Here is a 20,346-nt window from a genome sequence, read left to right as displayed (position 1 = left end):
TATACTCAACATCAATTTTCCAGGGGCTAAGGGAATTACAAAGATAAATAAAACTTAAACTTATAGGTACAGAGAACAAATTGACGGTTACCAGATGGGAGGGAGGTTGGACAGATACGTGAAAAAAGTGAAAGGGAATAAGAAATACATATTGCCAGTTATAAAAATAGTCATGGCATCTAAAGTACAGCATAGGGAACACAGTCAATAATACTGTAATAATTACGGCGTCAGATGGGTACTAGACTTATTGGGGTGATCACTTCATAAGTTATATAAATGTCTAATCACTATGTTGTATACCTGAAACTAATATATGTCAACTGTAACTGAAAAACAAATTTTTAAAAAGATAAATAAAACTTGATTGTGCCCATAAGGACACAGGTTATGATAGGTATGCAAACTGTTAGAATAAATTTGCTAAACTTTGTGTAAGAGGGTGGCATGGAGTGCTCTTGGGTAAGGACACAGAAGCCCCCATCATGTCCGCTGCCTGTGGAAGAGCAGGCAGAGACGGTCCTGCCCTCGAAGATTCAATTCAGGAAGGCTGGGATAAGCCTTCCTGAATTTGTAATGAATGCCTTGTAATGAATTTGTAATGAATGCCTTGGCTGCTCATGCATGGTTCAAGATCATAATTTGAGAATCATGGCCTGTAACGAATTCCGAGATCAACTAACCTAATATTCTTTTGAGAGGACATGGTACCTTGGATGATAGATGAGAAGATGACCTGGGTTCTCGTTCTGGTTCTAATACTTGTGACCTATGCAATGTTGGGCAAGACACTTAACCCCTAAAAAAGTTAGTTTTCTCAATCTATAACATAGGGATATGATTACCTAGTACAGCCCAGCTATCTCAGAATCACTGATGGTTTAAATGAGAAAATGCATAACTGCCATGGCGAAGTAACAACCAAGAAGTACTGATATTTTAACTTGTGCTCAGACTAAAGGCAAAATGTTTAGACTTGCCACACCTGAGCATGCAAGACAGCACAAAATCAAATTAAAGTGTTTGTTGGGTGGGAGGTGAGTCTCAGATTCTCATTCTCATATTTCAAATGGCAGCAATAGATTAAAAAGGGCAACAAACAGAAGAGGAAAGGTGCACAAGGCCCAGAAACCTGGATCTTTACAGAGAGGCCACTGAGAGTGGTCACCTTCATGTCTAGGTTCCTCACTGTGCCCAACAGTGGGCAACGCCATGGCCCATGTGTTCCAGCTCAGAGCTTCTGAGGTTTTAGCTTCGCCTTTTTAAGGGAGTTCTGAAGAGCATTCACTTAAAGAGGGATGGATCCCCAATGATTAAAGACATTCAATACCCAAGAGTAACATTAGTAGCTTAAATGAAGTACCTGCAGCAGCTTTCTCCACATAATGAAGCTCATTATAAAATAGGGACACTTGGTGATATTTTTCTTTTACGACATTCGATATGTAGTGCAACAGTGTTTGCTTTCGGTCTGTTGACTTTGTATCTAAGAGCTGAAAAAAAGGGGAACATAAGTTAGAGTGAAAAATGGGGAGAAACCCACCAGAGGATATTCTCCCATTCAAGAGTTAATAACTAAGTACAGATACCATTTTTTTTGACAAAAAAAAAATGCCCACAGGAGAGTCAAGATTGAATTAGTCCTTTGGTGAACCAGGCCACCGATAGTGAAGTGACCAGAGGACTCGCTGATCAGGAGATATGCTCAACTGCAGGGATGACTGTAAGCACCTACAACTGTTCGCACACCTTCACTCACAGGAACCCACCTACCCTACATCTGCTCCATTGGCTTAAAAGCAGGAAAGAAGACTCCAGTTTTAGTACTCTCCAAAGCAAAGGCCCAGAGTAAGAGTGTGTGTGGAGCCAGCAGGTGTGCTCGGGTACCCTCCACACAGCAAGGCTCCTATGCTACAGTCGTCACATTTAGCTCAGCCCCTCTCTCATTCCCCAGGCTCTGATGGCCCAAAGCAGATGTGCTTAATGAACCATGACCTTCTGGAGCCAGAACTGTGACTAACTGGACACTTCCCATGAAATGATCATGTCCCCCTGAGCTGAGGATTCAACCCACTGCCCCACTTCTCACATGGAAGCCACATTACCCACACGCAGCCTAGGGGAGGGAGTGCATTGCAAGAATTTCACTAGTTCTGTCCCTATTAAGTTAGGTGACTCTGAAAACCAGAGCATCCTGTTCTATCCAGGGAAAACAAAACAGAAACCCAGAAACGTCTAGAAAAAAACAGAAAAGTATAAAAACATGGAAAAAATTCCCTAATATCATCCAACCTCTCCATTAATGTTTTAATCTACTTCCGTTCAATTTTTTCTATTTTACTTAGCTAAAATCAAACTGTACATTCAATTTATACTCTGCTTTCTTTTCTCAACACAAAATTATTTATTTCTTTGAAAACTCTTCCCAAACAGTCTAAGAGTTGAAAGAGAGTTCATTAACTATTGTTATAACATATTTAATCATGTCCCCAAATCTTGGATCTTTATATTATTGCTTATTTGTAATTATAAATAAAATACAGCATCCATAATTCAGACTCTTGAGGAAAGATTCCTAGAAATGGAAGTACTAGGTCAAAGAGCATGAGTATTTTTAAAGTTGTAAGCGTCTGCTGCCAAATGGTGTTCCAGAAAATTTGTACCAATTGGTCCTCCCACTAGCAGAGAATCTTCATTGAAACATCACACCCCTTCTTCCAAGAGCAGACATCCTCCACTTCAGGATCTCTGCCAGCTGTTTTATCCCCTATATAGCTCTTGTATTTCTTTTAGCCCACTCACCAGATCTAAACTCTGAAGTTTAAATCCATAAACTGCTCCTCGTTTACTGCTATTCATATAGTTCCCAAGGGCCAAAATGATCTGGAGAAAAAAAGAGAAAAGAGAAGCCCATCAGCATAGCGTTCCAGGCAGAGGAATGCAGCTGACAAGTCAGCTTTTCCATAAATGTATACAAGAAAAACTTTACTTGCCTCCAGAATTTTCTTGAGTTTTTGGGATGACTTTATAGACACAGATGCTGCGATAATTGAGTGCAGTTGCTAGATTTCAGTCAAAGGAAGGAAAGGGAGGAAAAAAAAGATGTTAAAAATAGGCAACTTTAACTGGAAACTAAAAATTAGCACAGAAGAAAACAGGTCTGCATTTAGACCTTAATGCCTTAATGCTGAGATTCTCTTTTTCCTACACATAACAAATTTAAATTGTCCTGCTAGGTCTTAGGTAACCCTATCATTACATGCAAGCTTTTCTCTAAAAATATTTTCTCTAAAAATATTTGAAATAAGAACTTGCTTATCATAAAACCTATAACCAATGAGATTCGGAGTTGGGAGTCAATGGCTTCTTCTAGCAGAACTCGATTCCCTGCCCACGATCTCTAATCATGTAATACAATTAATATTTTTAAATCAATGCGGCTGTCCAAGAATGAAAACAAAACAGCAAAAGCATGTAATCACACTCTAGAAGCTCTGAGAACATGTTTTGAACAGACATGCTAGTATAATCAATAATTAATAAAACTATAGAAATAAAACTGGGAAAGAATTGTCTATGGTATTTGTGTTGCTGGTATTCCTTAAGTCTCTACCAGATTAATATAAAGGAACAAGAGATGGTTGGCTACTACTGTGTATCACCACAGTGTGCCATAACCCACTTCCAGGGAAGAAGACGCCTATGGCAAATTTAATGCTGCTAATGAAAGCCAATAAGCATGTTCACTAAAGATACGGGATTGTTTTTAGAAATGAAAGTCATATGTTCAGTCTTGCCAACCCAACCAGAGAACTGGTATCTTCCAGTTCTCTTGCCAACCCAACCAGAGAACTGGTATCTTCAGGAGGGGACTAACTAAGCTTGTAAAAATAGTTTTCCCTTGTCTTCTGTGTTGATATGTCCTTTAAAATCCAGAAACACAGAAAATGCATGCATTCTCTAAGGAGAATAGTAGTATGAAATATGAAAAGTTGCCATTTTCAAATTTACTTGGAATACACGATATGAAAAAGATGGTCAAAATAAAAATGCAATACTGAAAGTTCTGGGAAGGAGTCTTTAGAGCCCATGACACTAAATGCAATTCTAAGAGAGACTTAAAAGGAGAAAAAAAATTCTCCATCTCGTCGGACACCCTCCCCTGCTGGAGGTGGCCCACTCACAGGAGTCAGCATCTGAATGCTTTCTGCAAAGTTCCCAATGAAAGCCATGATGGTCATCTTCTGCATGAGCCTCTCAATCTTACTGAACTGCATCATGAACCGGTCTTCATCCGACAAGTTCTCCAGGGGCTTCCTTTCCCGTTCATATAGCCGGAGCACTTTCACCTCGTTCTCAGTCGGCAAGAACCTCATCAGACATTCTACAAAGTCTACAGGCAGTGTCTTCAAGTCAAATCTGAAGACAGATGTGGACATGTCAGTGTGAGAGAGAAAACCTACTCTTTCAATCACACCTCCATCTGGTCCAGCTCATGAGCCACCAAGTCAATTCTTGATAGTTGGATTGGGAAGATGCCCCCTTGGTGCACATTCCTCACTGTGCATCAAAAATCTTTTGGTCTTTCCTGAAAGCCTGGACTTTACCACAACCACCTCACTTAGTTTTTAGGCTATTATATAGCTCTAAGCTTCTAGAAATCAATAGTAAATGACAACAGAAAGAGGCAGAAGGAAGGCCGAAGCATCTGATGGTTAAGTCGTTCAAGGACATAGTTTTTAGGCATGTGAAGTATTGCTAATTAAGGAGATTAATATTATACAATTACAGACTATCTGGTGAGCTCTGTAAAATATTAAAATTAAACCAACAGTCTGATATATTTTCTTCTTTAGAAAAAAAGTGCATCCAAATGCCTGTGCCATATGGATGTTTTGGCTTAAATAAACACATCTCTTTAAGAAATATCAGATCTTTGTAGATGTATGCTCAATTTGAAGAAATAAAGTATTTGCTACTACCTCTATTCTCCAGACAATCTTTGTTCAGCAAAATAATATGGTTGTATTTAATCACCATGACAAACAAGGTATGTAAAAATTAAAAACCAAAATGTATATTAGGTTTCAACGCCAGAAATCAGAACAGGCTATAGGATGTACTAGACTATTAGATTATGATTCTGGCTGAGGACATGAAATTGGAACAGATGATTTCTCAAGGCCATTTACTGCTTTAGGAATCCCTAATCAAATTTATGAAATACTAATTTATGATGAATTCATTCTTAAAACATCTAATAACACCCTTATATTTGAAAGTCATCATCATAAGAAGAATACATTCTTCTAATAGAAAAGCAAATAAAATCAATGCCTTCTCTGCTGTTTAAAGATTTAAAAAAAGAACTGAACTTTGTTTAAAATGTCCTGAAAACACTAAGAGCGACAGAAGTCACATTCCTATTGTTATAAATTTAAATAGTATCTCTATCGTATTTGCATCTGGCGTTGAATTTTATCATTCCACAAATGCCATCAAATTTGTAATTCAACAAATCTGGATAATCTTTAGATACTCCAGAGAAAACTGACATTTTCTCCTCATTCTTAGCATCTGCAATACTCCTCCACTCAACTTTCCTTTTACGTAAGCTTTCCTGTAGACCTATATAAGATAGGAGACGTCACAATCCAGTTGTTATTCTTCTAAAACAATTAATTACTTGTAATTCTAATACAGCGCTCTCAAGGATAATTTCTGGCCTACCTCTTTTGTTAGCATTTTATTAAATGCTGAGGTTGCATTTCCACAAAGGAAATCTCTGGCATGTGGATAACAAGAATTGCTCCATCTTTTACCTTGCATCTTGCCTCGCTATTGAAATATTTCTGTCACCTACCAATTCATAACTTTTATATTTTTATTGTAAATTTACTAGAATACAGTTTTTCAGAATGCCCTAAACTTACACATGAATAGCTTTACATATCTCATCAGCGGTCTTTCCAGCTTTCCTTAAAGTTATGGCAAGATTTTTGGCCCTATTTGCTTCTAATAATGTCACTTTGTTGGATCCCTTCTGTGTTATCTTCTGTTTGCTTGAAGAAAGATCAATGGCAGGACCCTGGGCTTTTGTCTTAAATATTTCCTCAAATTCATCCACATTTAAATCCTGGGGGAGAGAGGGATGAAATAGGCAAATTGGATTATACTTAAAAATCGAGTCAGGAAGCCACCATTTATACAGTTTAAATAGCAAAGAACTTATTTTTTCTACTCAATACTTGTCTTTGAACATGGCTAGCTCTATTTTCCTATTCATGTTACGAGTGTGACTTATGCCACATATACAGATGTGAACATCTAAAGGACACAACTGATCCCAGTCAATTCAATTGCCTTTCAACAATGAGCTTACAGGGATGGCAATCATAGACTAAAACTATCCATCGAACCAGCCAGTGAGTGGGACTGTTAAGTCCTTATTCACTTACAGTTCAATACAGGGTGTTATATACCCTTTTATAAATTAAGAGCAGAGAACACGTCAGAGATATATATATTTTGTGGCATACATTAAAGATGTTAGAAACTATTTTAACATAACTTCTTAAAACAGTTTTAGGACAACCTTACAAAATAGTGTCCGATTTTATCCTCTGACTTTATAAATCTTTTTCTTTACATCAAGGCACTTAAAATACCAGTATTTTATCACTGAAACTTCCAGGTTAACAGAGCACCCGCTCTGCCTTTGCTGCACAGAGAGGGCCCCGTTTCTAACCAATGGAAAGATACCTCCAAAATTCGCTCGTCATCAATTTCATTGAAGACAGTGCCATTGATCTGGTTTGGCTTCAGAGCAACCCAGTTGAACACGGGCATTCTGAATTTCGTCTTGATTGGCTTCTTAATTTTCACAGCTACAGAGGTCAGAGAGAACAAAATTAAGATTCCACCAAGACCCCAAGACCCTTGAGAACAATCAGACAACAGTCCTTGCAGATGACACTTTAACACTGGAGGAAGCTGGCAAAAGATGCCCAAGTGATTGAAAATATCACACATAGCTTTCACTAGAGCAATCTGACATCATTATTTGGTTGATTGATAAAACATCGTGTTAAAGTTGTCTAAGAGTCAGGGGCTGATTGTTTTTTTAAATGCAGGCGACTGGATTGCTGCATTATGGTCACAAAATTTGGACAATGCTTAGGGTAAATAAAGAATGGGGAGCAAAAATCATTATTAATGTTACTAGGTAGCAGAGGAGGCAAATAGTCTGACTTAGTTTGATATTGATGAACATGACTCATATTTTGACATGCTAAATTCCTGGTTCTAGAACACATATTTTCAAAGAAATCTCAAAAGATAATCAGAGACTGCAGGTAGTGGCTCTCTAAACCACCGAGAATGTAACATCAAGAATGCTGACTTTCAGCCGGAGTAATACATTCCCGTGGATGATTTCAAGAATGGGGATTATATTGGCTGCTGAGGTATTTCAAACGGACTAAGGGCCACAAATGGCCTAAAGAAGAAAATGCTTAAGTAGACAAAAAGGGTACTTAGAAGTCAGATTTTGTATTGCTTTGTGAGAACTGGCCACAGTCCCTTTCCCCTCTTTTGAAGAGCAACTTCCCCCCATGTGTCAGCTGTGTGCTACTAGAAGGTGGCAACGAACTCATTAATAAAAATACTAAAAACTTCTTCTCTTAATAGATCGGAAGAGCTCTATCTTTGCGGGGCACGGGGCGGAGGGAAGGCAACTCTTCTTACTCTGGGGAAATGAGCTAAAAAAAGGCAATCCATTAAACAGTCTATTAATTAATTACACATCATAAAAAAAGTCTTCCCAAAACATTTAGTTGTATGTATTTGCCTTTTTAAGTATGTCCTGGGACACCCACTGCACTATTTGAGAGCTCTGTTATTTGACGTCACTAGCAAGGGAGGGAGGAGAACTTCAGCTCAGAACAAAATAAAGGCAACACACTGACTGGGCTTTTTACCTGGCTGCCTGCCTCAGTGGGAGGTAACTGAAAAAAGGAGGCAGACAGTGCCTCTCATTCCTCCAGAGTTACGAAGCCATATAAACAGCAGGAATGTCATCTGATAAAATCAACACAAAGGCATGCAGGAACACAGAAACACAGCTTTGCCAAACCAGGCCTTTCTACTACCAAATGTGACACCTTAGTCCCTAGTACCCAACAGTTGGATTCCTTGCCGCACTTTACTTTTGTCTACAATGCCGAGGAAAACCTATGACCTTCATGGGACACAGGAACAGACCTGCCTCTTGGATGGGACTTCAGCAACGGTGAGGGAGCGGGGAGTGGCTGTGCAGGAATCTTTTCATAATCTCAGGTGACAGGTCAGTTCCACCATCCCTCCACAGACACTGCAGGCCTCAAGACACTCACTACAAGTCATTCGATCTGCAGCTGCCCCACTTTTAACTCTTTAGCAAGATCAGAACAGAGGCAAAAAAAAAATCTCTTTGGAAAAGGTGCTGTGACTCTGACTGGGGAATGGTGGGGAGGGGTCAGGGAAGGAGGGGGCTGTAAGTGACCATGATATACATGGCGTTCAGGCTTAAGGAGTGACTCTGCATGGGTGTGTGGGTGCTCCATGAAAGGAGCCGGAGTTCAATGGGAGGGAAGTGGAAAATCAGCACCCAGTAGTAGCTTTTCTTCATTCGGTAGAGCAGCTTTCCTCTTCCCCTCAGAATAAACCTAAAATCCTTCTAAAGTTGAAGCCTTAGATCTCACTAGGAAAACTGAACTAAAAGGAAAAACACTCTTTTTCTCAATGGGAAAGGAATGTGGCATATGAAATCCAGGATGTCTGCTTAAAGGGCCACAATCTCTTCTACAGGTTCAACTAAAAAGTGCGGGCAAACCTGGAATGCCAGCCAACTCCCCACAGACACAGTCAAAATGCAATGGATCAAAGTTAGATGGAGTGGAAAGATGTCAAGGCATACTGTGACCAACAGGAACACGTGGCAAATATTGAACACACTCAGTGAGGAGCAACCTACAGAAAAGCTTGATTGGCCCATCTTTTGTGGAAGCAGAAAGAACAAAGAAAATACAAAAAAAAAAAATAGATACAGCGGTTAGAGTCAAGCAGCTCAGCAGTGGACACGCTCGTAGCGTAAAATTTCATGCTTCTTGGACACATTTCACAAGGCAGCAGTGCAGAGCAAAGTTCGTTTCCATTCAGGCCTGCCTTGAAGACTCACTTTTTTATTTTGTTTCAAAAAATAATCCTTTTATTTAAGAAGAGGGAAAAAATAATTTCATTATAGCGGTCCCAAACAGATAAGAGCTGTACTAAATGTTCCATAAGATATGAACAATATTTTAATGAAAAATAATCAGCTAGAGTCCAAATTCTCGTTGTGAAGTGCCAAAGCAGTCTCCCAGAGAGACAGCAAAGGTTAAAGACTGCCCAGCTGTCTGCCGCAGATGACCTAACCAGGAAACGGGAGCCAGATCGACCCATCACAGGTTTGAAGAAGTCAGTCTTACACTTCAAATGTGCAGTTCACACTACTAATATTTTCTCTGTAAGATGCAAAGAAAACTCAACTAAACTTAGGGGACCTCCTCCTGGATCCGTCTCAGCCACCAAGAACATACTTGCTCACTGCCTGTTGAAGAGATAAGACATCCTGTTGCCTGTGGATCCAGGGACCTAGCGATGTCACAGGTTTCTGGCTTCCTGGGAACTCTTGGCTTATCATCTCAGCTCTGTCTCTTGGCTCTAATGGGACATCCTGATTCTGTCTAGCTTCTTGTTTCCAGAAAGACGGCTACTGAACACACTGGCAAAACATCTCACAAAATGAGCTACAACCACTAAGTATTAACAGCCAAATGAAGGATGAGTAATGAAAAGAGATTACAGGCCTTAGAGAAATTGCCTGATCTCAAGCGACGAAGGACTCATAAAGAAATTATAATCTTTACGTCCTGTAAAACAGAAAATCCTGTAATTGTTTCAGGGATACTTACGGCACTAAAGAGGAGTTTCTTCAATCCCACATACAGTCCTCTAAATTGCAAAAGACACAAAGGGGACAATTTCCAATTGCAGCAAACCCTAAAGGTAGCAGTGGGTAATCAGCTGAACACAGAGTTCGACACCATGGAATTGAGTGAGGCAAGCAATAGAGCCAACAAATTTTAAAAATTAAGTAGTGGAAAGAACCCAGGCAAAAAAAATGAACCAGAGAGGACAAGCCCTGTTTGGAAGGGAGCCCTGGACCTGCACGTCTCAACCTGTTGGCTCTTCTGCCCTGCCAAGGCAGTTCTATGTTAGAGTTCAGGTGACCCCAAGTGCAGGCTGCATCAACGTTAGGTTCTGCCAGAAAGAAAGGAAGCAGGACTCAATGAGAGACCACAGCAATACTCCTCACAGTGAGCATGCGTAGGGGGCTACAGGGAAAGCCTAATCAGTGAGCCCAGGTGCATATGACAATTACACATTTTCACACTCGGTTCCTGAAAGCAGCCTGTTGATAGAACAGACTCCTGTGGCCTGTTAGGTTTTTTGTTTATGTTCTAAAATCAAACAGTTCCACAGCGATGCTCCTTCAATTTTTGTCCTTCAGAAACAATAAAAGTTCTAGAAGGATGTGGCAGATGGGGATGACCTTGAAAGGCAGAAATAAGTCACTGGTTTACTGTAAACATTACTTTGAACAGGCACCTTGTTTGTTACTTTGACAGTTTTATAGAAGCTGGGGTGGAAGCAAATGCCCAAAATGTGATGTGGAACAAGTTTGCTATGGGTGGCTTTCTGGTGTCCCAAAAGGGCTTTCAGTCACTAGGATGGGACACTCTAACGGTTAGAGACTGGGAAATCATTTGTAGCTGAGACTGTCTTTTAGACTTTGGGTAAAGACTCGGAACTACCACAGCCTTGGAAATGGAGACTATTAGAGTGACAGTTCTTCATCAGAAATAAGAGACCTCAGAAAGAAACTTAAGTGGATGAGGCAGCAGAATCATTCAATGTCACAGGGATGGCATGGCAAAGCTCAGAGTAATTCCAAATGCCAGGGAAACGTTCCAAGGGTGGGAAAATAGCTTGCAGTATTTTGGAAGAGTAAAAGTTCACTTCAGTGAATCAAAAAAAAAAAAAAAAAAAAAAAAAAAAAGAACTCTTATTCCGAAGCATTAGAGCAACTGTCTTTTTCTTGCACCGCATCCACCCTGTTTTATTTCTGGTGAGACAGAGACGCTGCTTTCTGCCCTGGTCAGCAGGAAGGAAACGTGCATTATTTGGCAGCACTCCAAGGCATGGAGGTACTGCCGCTGGCTGCACTTCCCTCGAAGCTTAACTGTACCATGCTGAACTCTGATGTCTCCAAATGCTTAGAAATGCCTGGAAGCCGACATCAGGCAATTACACAAAAAGGCACTTTCTCCTTTTAGATGATATCGCAAATACTTTAAAAAAAAAAAAAAGAAAGAAAATTAAAGAAAGAAAGAGCCACAAGTACCAGAAGCACCCTGTGTCAGACCTTTGGCTACTACAGATGTCCAGAGTGTTGCTGAACTCATGGAAATGCACTCACTGATCCCTAAGAAGATAACTTGTCTCTCTGCCCTTCTCTAGGTTGGGAGCGTGGAAGGCGGAAAGACAGTGTGAGATGAGAATTTTCTGCTAGGGAGAGAGTGACAAAGGCTACTCAGAGAAAAATGCCTCCTGTGCACGACAATTTCCCTTTACATTTGCAGGAATGTTCTTATATTAAGAAGATATACATGTGATTCCAAGAGACCTGAACTTTGAAAGAATGGCTTTAACCCTCCAGAGGTAAAACAAATGAGTATTTATTACTCAAGAACCTGGGTTTTAATTCTATGCGCTTACCTGCTAATCCTGAGTTGAAAACCACTGTGGGTGAAGATGTCCCGGGCAGCGGGGGTGCAGAGGGGGGAGGAGGGGCTGATCTCCAGCTGCAGGACCAGGGGAGGAGGAGGAGGGAGGAGGAGTGGAGGCGGTGGGGAGGAGGGAGAGGCGGTGGGGGTGGCCGGCATAGGTGGTGTTACTGGACCATTTTGCACTAGCAAAAGAAAAGAAACATTGACTCTGAAAATAGGGAATGGTTTTTCCTGTAATACATCATGTGCACACAAAGTATCTGAAAACAAAACAGTGAAAAGGACAAAGGATTTTTTCATAGACTATAAAATTTCCTCATTGACAAATGGGGAGTATACTCAACATATGTGAAATAAAGATTTACAACATTAATCTCAAAATGTAAAATATTCTTAGAATCAATAAGTAAAAGAACATGCCAACGAAAGCAGACAAAGGACATATATGAACAGTGGGTTAAGAACACAAATCTCCCCATACTACCTCAGTTCTCCCTCCAAGGCGTCTTACCTGCTCCAGGTGCGTCCGACAATGGAGGTAGCGGTGGGGGAGGCGGGGGCAAGGGTCCTGAGGAGGCAGCCCCCGTCACTGGTCCCACAAAGTTACCCACTGCCACTTCTGACCCTATGGACAATGTGCCAGAAGCCACGACTGGAAGTATGGCGATGTCCCCATCCCCTTTCTTCTGAATTTTAATGGTCCCTTGTTTCTCCAGCTCATGAATCTTTTTTTCCAGGGTAGACTGTCTTTGAATGGCTTCTTCTTTTTCTTTGACCATTTTCCTTAATGTGTGAACCTGGGTATTCGCATCTTTGTAGATTTCCTGCAAAAAAATCCACGGTCAAGAGTCTGTCTTCACATGACATTCATACGTCTTACCTTCAAATTGGCAATTCGAGCACAAAGAAAACAACAACAACAAAGTAAAGAAAAAGAATATTCATATACAGGAATTCTGTGAAACTCAGCCAGAACCTATAAAGTCCCATTCATTATCATTTGTTCGCTGGTAATGCGCGTGATATAAGTTAGCAGTTGTTATTGTTAATGTTCTTTCCGTTAATAAATGTAGTTAGCTCAATTTTCCTTGCAGGTGGAGAGGAACAGGGCAGAGATGATCCCAAAATAATTTTATAGCTGACTGTGGAATATCTTCAGAGTATTCTGGTAGTGCTACACATTTTCCTTTCACTTATTTTAAAATTCATTTGTAACGCTACATACAATATTAGCTAACAGCAGACGAAAAGGCCTTAACTCAGATTTGGATAGAAGTCAGACTGGGATTAAAAATCTGCAAAGCACATAATGATCTCCTCATGAGTAACCAGGAGCTGACTGTGCCTCAGTGGACTTCTCTGGCCTTCACAATGCCTCTTGACCAAGCTCAGGACGGCAACTGTTGTAACATTTCCCTTTTGGTAATGGAGTTAACAAAACGGGCCAGTGCTTCCCTCCACTAATTACTTATTTCTGTCTACGTTTTTAGCAAAAAAACAAAGAAGTTACAAATTTTAATTCAAAGGCTGTCCCAGTTCCTTTTAAAAGGGGCCCACGGAGGTTCCAAGTGAAAGGATTTTATGGAACTTACTTGCCGGACCTTCTACACGTGATCTCTCACCACAAACCTCCAGCAGGCAGGGAAACATTCTTCACACCCTGTCTATTATTAATAATCTAAGAGTCTGAACTTGAATTGAGTCCATATGCTACAATTGTGTCTCGACAGCATGCCAGAAAATAAATTTCCTAGAGTTAACTGTAGGACATGTCAGAATATCAAGCAACACACACAGACATGATAACCATCACATAAAATGTGCCTTTTCATTAACAGTGGTGTAAAGGCAAGCCATTTGCCCGAAAACCCTCCAGGCATTTTAGTGGTTTGATGTTTTGTACGATTCTAAGCACACGGATGGCACTCCATAAATACCTGACACATAAGGTAAAACAATGCTAACGCCAAATAAAATAGCTGCGATTATCTGATAATAAAATGGATCGGTTTTGCTTTGCCTTTTTTTATTTTTATTTTTATTTTTTTTTTGGTCAATGCCATTAGGTCTCGCCCGTATTGTGATTTCACCATTTCCATGGCAACCACCAAATCTGGTTTCAAGTAGAAGCAAATCAAAATAACAAAGAAATCCAAGTTCTAATAAAAATAAGTGGCATGAATTAAATCCATGCTGTGTTTTTTATTTCCAACCAAACGAGTGATCCACAGAATCAACTCAGACTCATCCATATGGGAAAATATTGTTGCTCCCAAAACTTGTGATAAGAAGTACTGAACTCCTGGCATTTGATTGCACACATATGTGTATACAGACCATAACTATGTGTATTTTTGAGTATCACCTCTGAAAAAGCTCCAATAAATACACTGCATCAATGCATTCCGATGACATGAATGCATTATTCCATGCTCTATTAGCCTAAAGCTGGAGCACACTCCCCACAATGCCCATCTGGGCCGGCTGTCACCACCACACTTACTCGAACAACATCCAGCTCCTTGTTCCTCTGCATGAGCTGCTTTTCCAGTTCCACGATCTTGGACATGGCTTCATTCTCCGTGTCTTGCAGTTTTTCAGACAACTATAAAGTTTTGAAAGGGAATTTGGTTCACAACACAGGATCATTCTGATCAGGTCCCTGGTTCTCAGAAAGTATAGCTCAAAGACCATTATGGGCCCATCAGAGTCCACGAGTTGTTTTCTGGAAATGTTAATATTTATAATATGGTTCTGAATATGTGTTTGTTTCTAACAGAAATTAATTTATGCATGACCCTTAATGAAACCCACACATCAGCTCCTCAGTGTTTCGACATATGCAGTGGCTCTCTCCACTTCTGCTAGGGCTAGAGATCGGTAGGTGAGGGAGGGGGAAGTCCACCTTTCACTCCCTAAGAAAGGCCACTAGGCAAAAGCTTTTGAAAACTGTTGATCCAGAAAACCTGACTCTGTTGTTATTATAGGTAACCAGTTGAAAAACACTACTGCTTGTTTTGACCCAAACTACCTAAATAATAAAAGTCTTTTTGGAAGGGCAGTTCAAACAAACAGGTGGTGTGCTACAAAAGTGGGTTATGTAAGTCTGGTCATGCGATGCCGGCTGAGGCTTCAAGAGAAAGACAGGGTGAGCTATGCATTAAACGGTTACTGTCTGCATAAGGCTCTAGAATTGAGTAGCTTCTGATTTCTTATATTCCACCCAAAATGATCACAAGTAAAGAATATCAGGGAGACAGGGTGAGGAAGAAGAATAGAGATTTACACTGATCATGTTCAGAATAATACAAATCTATCAAGGGAAGAAACTCTCAGCCTGTAAATGCTCTTAAGCAGTTGTCAACTGGTGCAGCCTTCACTGCAGCACTTCCAAAGGGAAAGGTTTGGCAACTTGGCTTAACCACAGCTATGAAGATGCTCACAGCAGAGTGATGGGAAAGGTGAAGGACATTAAACACATGTAATGCTCATAACTAAGAAAAGGTGGAGGCAAATGTTCACAGGGAAAATAATATCCCTTCAAAAGGAGATGATTCATTTCACAATCTAGGACATTGTCAACTGGAATTGATCAAAAGAATATAATATGGTCCTCAGAATGCTTGGGTTTTTAAGAAGCACCATTTTTCTGTTCTTTCTCGCAATACTCCAATATTACTTGAATAGATGAACAAATAGCCTCTAAAGGCCTGTAGACTCAAATTCACCTAGGTCTGTGGCAAGAAAAATCTCTCAAATAAAAACGAGCCCCTGCCCTGATACAGAGCTGACATTATACTAGAGGACACTTTGCTTGAAAGAGGGACATATGCGAAAGCTGATTTCCTTGAACATGCTTACTGTTGAAATGAATCTATTTAGAACTTGAGTAACTCTAAGGCAGGAATGTGAAGACACGCATCATGAAGCCACTAGACTCTGCTGTCCACGGGCCTGTGTGGACACATTTGGTAGAATTCCTATTCAGAAGACACACTTCACCTTGGGCCAAATTCACATATTTGAGTTGCTCCTCCCTCTAGGCAATGCCAATCATTCTAACTCTCCTGTGCCTATAATTAAGGTGGCCAGGAAATGTGGACTCAGCAGAAACTGAGCACATGAGCCAAGACAAGGCACAGATTCCACTTAGTTTGAAGTTACATACCTGCCTTCTTTGAAAGAACCCACATGGCTTCTGACAGCTCTACCCCAAGTTGCAACTCAAGTCTATACTCCAAATCCTTCCATTTACTGTAACAAAAGCTAACATTTATTCTGCTTTGCACTCAGCTAAAACATAAGCAATGTTTCCTTTTCTGAAGATGTAGTTACATGAGAGATGTTTTCTTCCAGTTCTTCCACCCTCTCCAAGGCTGCATTCTTGGTTTCAGCATCCTCCAGCAGAGCTCCCACATCAAAGACATTGTCCAGGTAAGCCTGAATCTGTACCTGCAGCTTGTCACTCTCAGTGTGCTTCAGCTTCTAAAAAATCCAAATGCAAGACAAGATAGTGTTAGTATGTCAGTGAAAACAGAACATAATTACCCAACAGCCTACATGTTTTTGTTTGTTCCAAACAGTCTAGTCTATTCCAAAAGAGAGTCTGAGATATCATCCTCCTTCAGAGAATTATGGAATAACTATCTAAGAGGGTACTATTAGATTACTTTCTTAATGTCCTCTCTCAATATATACACATTTCTTCCTTAACCTTCTTGTGGATATATTCCCCATGTGTATATATTCCAATCTAAAACATTTTGATATAGGTGAAATCAGGAAAATAGAAAAACTAAAAGCAGCTTCGAGAGGGAATGACAGTCACAGGTAACATAAAATGTGAGGAGTAGCTGTGGAGGAGAGGAGACTCATAGTAGCCTCAGGCCTGGGCAGTGATAGTGGTTCCAGCTGGAGGTGAGCGTTAGGTGTGAGGTGGGGTAGCATACTGTGAGAGCATACTAGCTGTGGGGCTTATCTGAGCACAAATTGCTAGAATCCAACCTCCATGATTACTTCCCTAAGACACTGCGCCCCAACGCGAGGAGCTCAGGGTGCCCCAAAGTACAGATCAGAAAACTTTCCCCGTTTTCCGCATTCCAGGGCCAGGCATTTCAGAGGAAGTCAACTAATTCTAAGGTGAAATTAGAGGTCAAATAAATCAGTGAGTCTTCCTTACAAGTAACATAAGTCATGGCTTTCCCTGGGGAGCAGATGAGTGGCTAGAATTATATATGGCACATGGATAAACAGTCACCGAACAAATTAATGGCTCCTTACAAGGCTGGGCTTTTGTAAACTACGAAAGCATCAAAAGTTCTATGCTTATAATATTACTCTTCTAACCACTCTATCTATTAGGGTCCAGAAGCAACAGACCAGAAAGTTAAAGAAATACAGAATTTTGGAAAAAATCTTAAATTTTTAAAAAGAATTCTGTTCTACATAGATTCTCAGGGAAACGGATTTTATCCTAGATCTAATCTGGCATTCCACAACTAAGCTTGTTCTGAAGAGAGAGTATGTTCATTCTAAGTTAAGGAATCAGAACTGAAAAAGATTTCTGAATAAGGGCAAAGTCTGGAAAAGAAAACGGAGAAGCTTAGTGGGATTCTTCACAAGATTCACAACAAATAACAGGTGCTGATATGTTACTACCTGCCATTGTATCCTGGGCTTGAAGTATGCTCTGCACGGCGATCACAAAACAACCCAGACCACCACTAGGGAGCTATACACAGAATTTTTGTTCAAATTCTGCTACTCTCAGAGCATGTGGGGAAAGAAGACAGACAAATCTCGATCTCAAAGAAGAAAAAATCCCTTTCAGTACAATGTTCTGTCAGAATAAGTGGGCCTTTAAACAGGGAAACAACTGAAACGACTCTTTAATGGAAATCTATCATGCCTTTCCCTGAGTACAGTCTTTAGACAACATTAGGCCAGTTCATCCAAGAGCAGCCTCACTGGTCCGATAAGCAAGGCCATGAGCTCTAGAGTATCCAATTCTGTGATTCCACCTTGCAATAAACAGAGGGTATAGTCTGTGTAATTTCTCAGCATTCCCCCTAATGAAGATGGGCAGCTGAATTTCTGTAGATGTACAAAAGTAAGTACTTCTGTCTTTTTCATAGCTGGAAATAGCCTTGAAATTGAGGTCAACGATTCTTGCCCTATTGCTAGTGGTCTTCCAAGTTCAAGTGGACCATTCTTATTGAGAATGGAAAACAAAACTGCCTAAGAGTCAAAGGACAGGGGTATGTCCTGTGCACACAGGACTACAGAGCTACTCTAGCCCATTTACGATTTTCACATCGGCTTTTTGTTTCTAAGCTGAAGATCTTCAGGGAAGTGACCGAGCACTTCTGCAAGATATCAAGAGAGAGAGGAACTTTTGATTCCCTTCTTCCAAGAACTAAAAGTAGAACTTCTAAAGCCACAAACATTTGAAGCAGAATGTAAAAACTACACAAGGAAGTCTCTACTTTCCATTTTCCATTATATTTTTTATGCTCTAAGCAATTATTCATTACTCTACAGCAGTCTTGGTTTGACTCTCCCTGCCCGTACAGGGTCCCCAGAGAAAGCAAGAATGTGAATTGCCCAACAACCCAAAGGAAGAGTGCAATGAGATTTGACCCACACAGAGCTCAAAGGCAGAGGGAAGCTGCAGCGAGGCTATAAGAGGTCATTCAACTCTGGTACTAAAAGACTGCTGGCAGATGACAGCCTATGGTCCCAGGAGGTCTGCAAGAATCCAGTTTCTCTGGCAGACTGCATCACTCAGATTGGTTCCTTTGAACTAACACTACAGTAAGCTGACTGCATAGAGCTTTAAGAGTTCTTTAGTCACTGTGTAAGTGTGTTTTGGAAGGTAGGCAATAAATCAAGTCTTATATTAAAGCCAAAGCTTTCAGCTATACTTACGTCCAAGTATTCATCCAGGCCTAACTTGGTAAATTCATACTGGAGGTGAACTCGGAAATTCATGTCTTCTACTGAATGGACCACGATATTAATAAATTGCATAGAGGCCACCTGAAATGAAATTGCAACAGGTTAAATGGGCTCCAAACTTGTTTTCTCAGTTTAATGATAACATATGCTTTCAATTGCATAAATCTAAGCTCACCTACCAATTTCCTTTTCCTTCATTTCACTGAGTCTTTAAAACTATTTTTTTTAATTCAAAAGTTATATAGGTATACTTAGATACCACTTCACACCCACTAGGATGGCTAATATCAAAAAGAAAGATAATAACAATGTTGACAAGGATGTGAATAAACTGAAACCCTCATCCATTGCTGGTGGGAATATAAAATAATACAGCCACTTTGAAAAGTTTGACAGTTCCCCAAAATGTTAAATACAGAGTTACCAATGAGATGGCCCAGCAATCTCATTCCTAGGTATTTACCCAAGAGAAATGAAAATATAGTCCATATAAAAACTTGTACATAAATGTTCATATTACCATTATTCATAATAATGAAAAAGAGGAAAAACAAGTGTCCAATTGATAGATTAAACAATGTGATTATCCATGTAATGTACTATTATGTGACCATCAAAAGGAATGAAGTGCTGCTATGTGCTGCAACATGGATGAACCTGAAACATTATGGTAAGTGAAAAAGTTGGTCACAAAGGACTACATATGATTCCATTCGTATGAAATATCCAGAATAGGCAAACCTACAGAGACAGAAAGCGAGTTAGTAGTCACCTAGAACTAGGGGTGAGAAAGATGAGATGACTACTAATGGGTACAGGGATTCTTCTGGGGGTGACAAAATTTTCTAAATTAGGTTGCAGTGATGACTGCACAACCCTGCAAATCTACTAAAAATATGTTGACTTGTACACTTGAGATGAGTAAATTGGATAGTATGTTGACTATATCTCAGTAAAGCTATTTTTTTAAGTCTTATATAAGTATACAACACAAACTATGTAAGTTATTACAGATATATTATTGAAAATAATTACAAAGAAAAAATTCAAATTTCCTATAATCACCCCAGAAGATATAATCACTTCTAAAATCTTACTGTGGGCCCCACCACACCAACAGAATCTTAACAGGATCTCTGATCCATCTTTCCATTTTAAACAATCAACCAGTTTCCATTCCATAGAAGCCTCAGATTTACTGCTTTCTACCCAGTAGTGCAACTATATCAGTGGCCCTGAGACTGGCCACTGAGAAAACCTGCCCCCCGTATGGTAAAAACAGTATAGAGTTCAATAGATCTGTTTTGCTTTTAACAGTGACAGTATATTTATAGTAAAAACATCTCACTGATGCTTTCCCCAAATGGTTAAACAGAGCCTCCTGCATGGAGGGAAAATGATGGTAGGACCCAGGTTTCACATTTACTCTGAAAACCATACCACTCTTCCTCACTCCCTTAAAACCGATTTCCTTCATCTTTTTAAAATTGTTTGTAATCAAGTTAGATTCTTCCTTGAG

The 20,346-nt window shown here is 40.0% G+C and overlaps 1 protein-coding gene across 1 annotated transcript in view; it reads right to left on the bottom strand.

The window, feature by feature from the left end:
* Positions 1-20,346, bottom strand: part of FMNL2 (formin like 2) — a 255,979-nt gene that overhangs the window by 13,467 nt on the left and 222,166 nt on the right. Inside the window, 13 exon segments of the mRNA XM_039855892.1 lie at positions 1,364-1,493; positions 2,803-2,883; positions 2,994-3,062; positions 4,185-4,419; positions 5,934-6,136; positions 6,763-6,887; positions 11,860-11,937; positions 11,940-11,960; positions 11,963-12,052; positions 12,382-12,694; positions 14,374-14,475; positions 16,206-16,355; positions 18,798-18,908. Of these exon segments, the coding sequence (XP_039711826.1) occupies positions 1,364-1,493; positions 2,803-2,883; positions 2,994-3,062; positions 4,185-4,419; positions 5,934-6,136; positions 6,763-6,887; positions 11,860-11,937; positions 11,940-11,960; positions 11,963-12,052; positions 12,382-12,694; positions 14,374-14,475; positions 16,206-16,355; positions 18,798-18,908 (1,708 nt within the window).

The sequence above is a fragment of the Pteropus medius genome, unplaced genomic scaffold, assembly GCF_902729225.1.
Source record: "Pteropus medius unplaced genomic scaffold, Ma_sr-lr_union100, whole genome shotgun sequence".
Classification (NCBI taxonomy): Eukaryota; Metazoa; Chordata; class Mammalia; order Chiroptera; family Pteropodidae; genus Pteropus; species Pteropus medius.
Note: the sequence above shows the minus strand (reverse complement) of the source record. Positions and strands in the feature narration are given on the sequence as shown.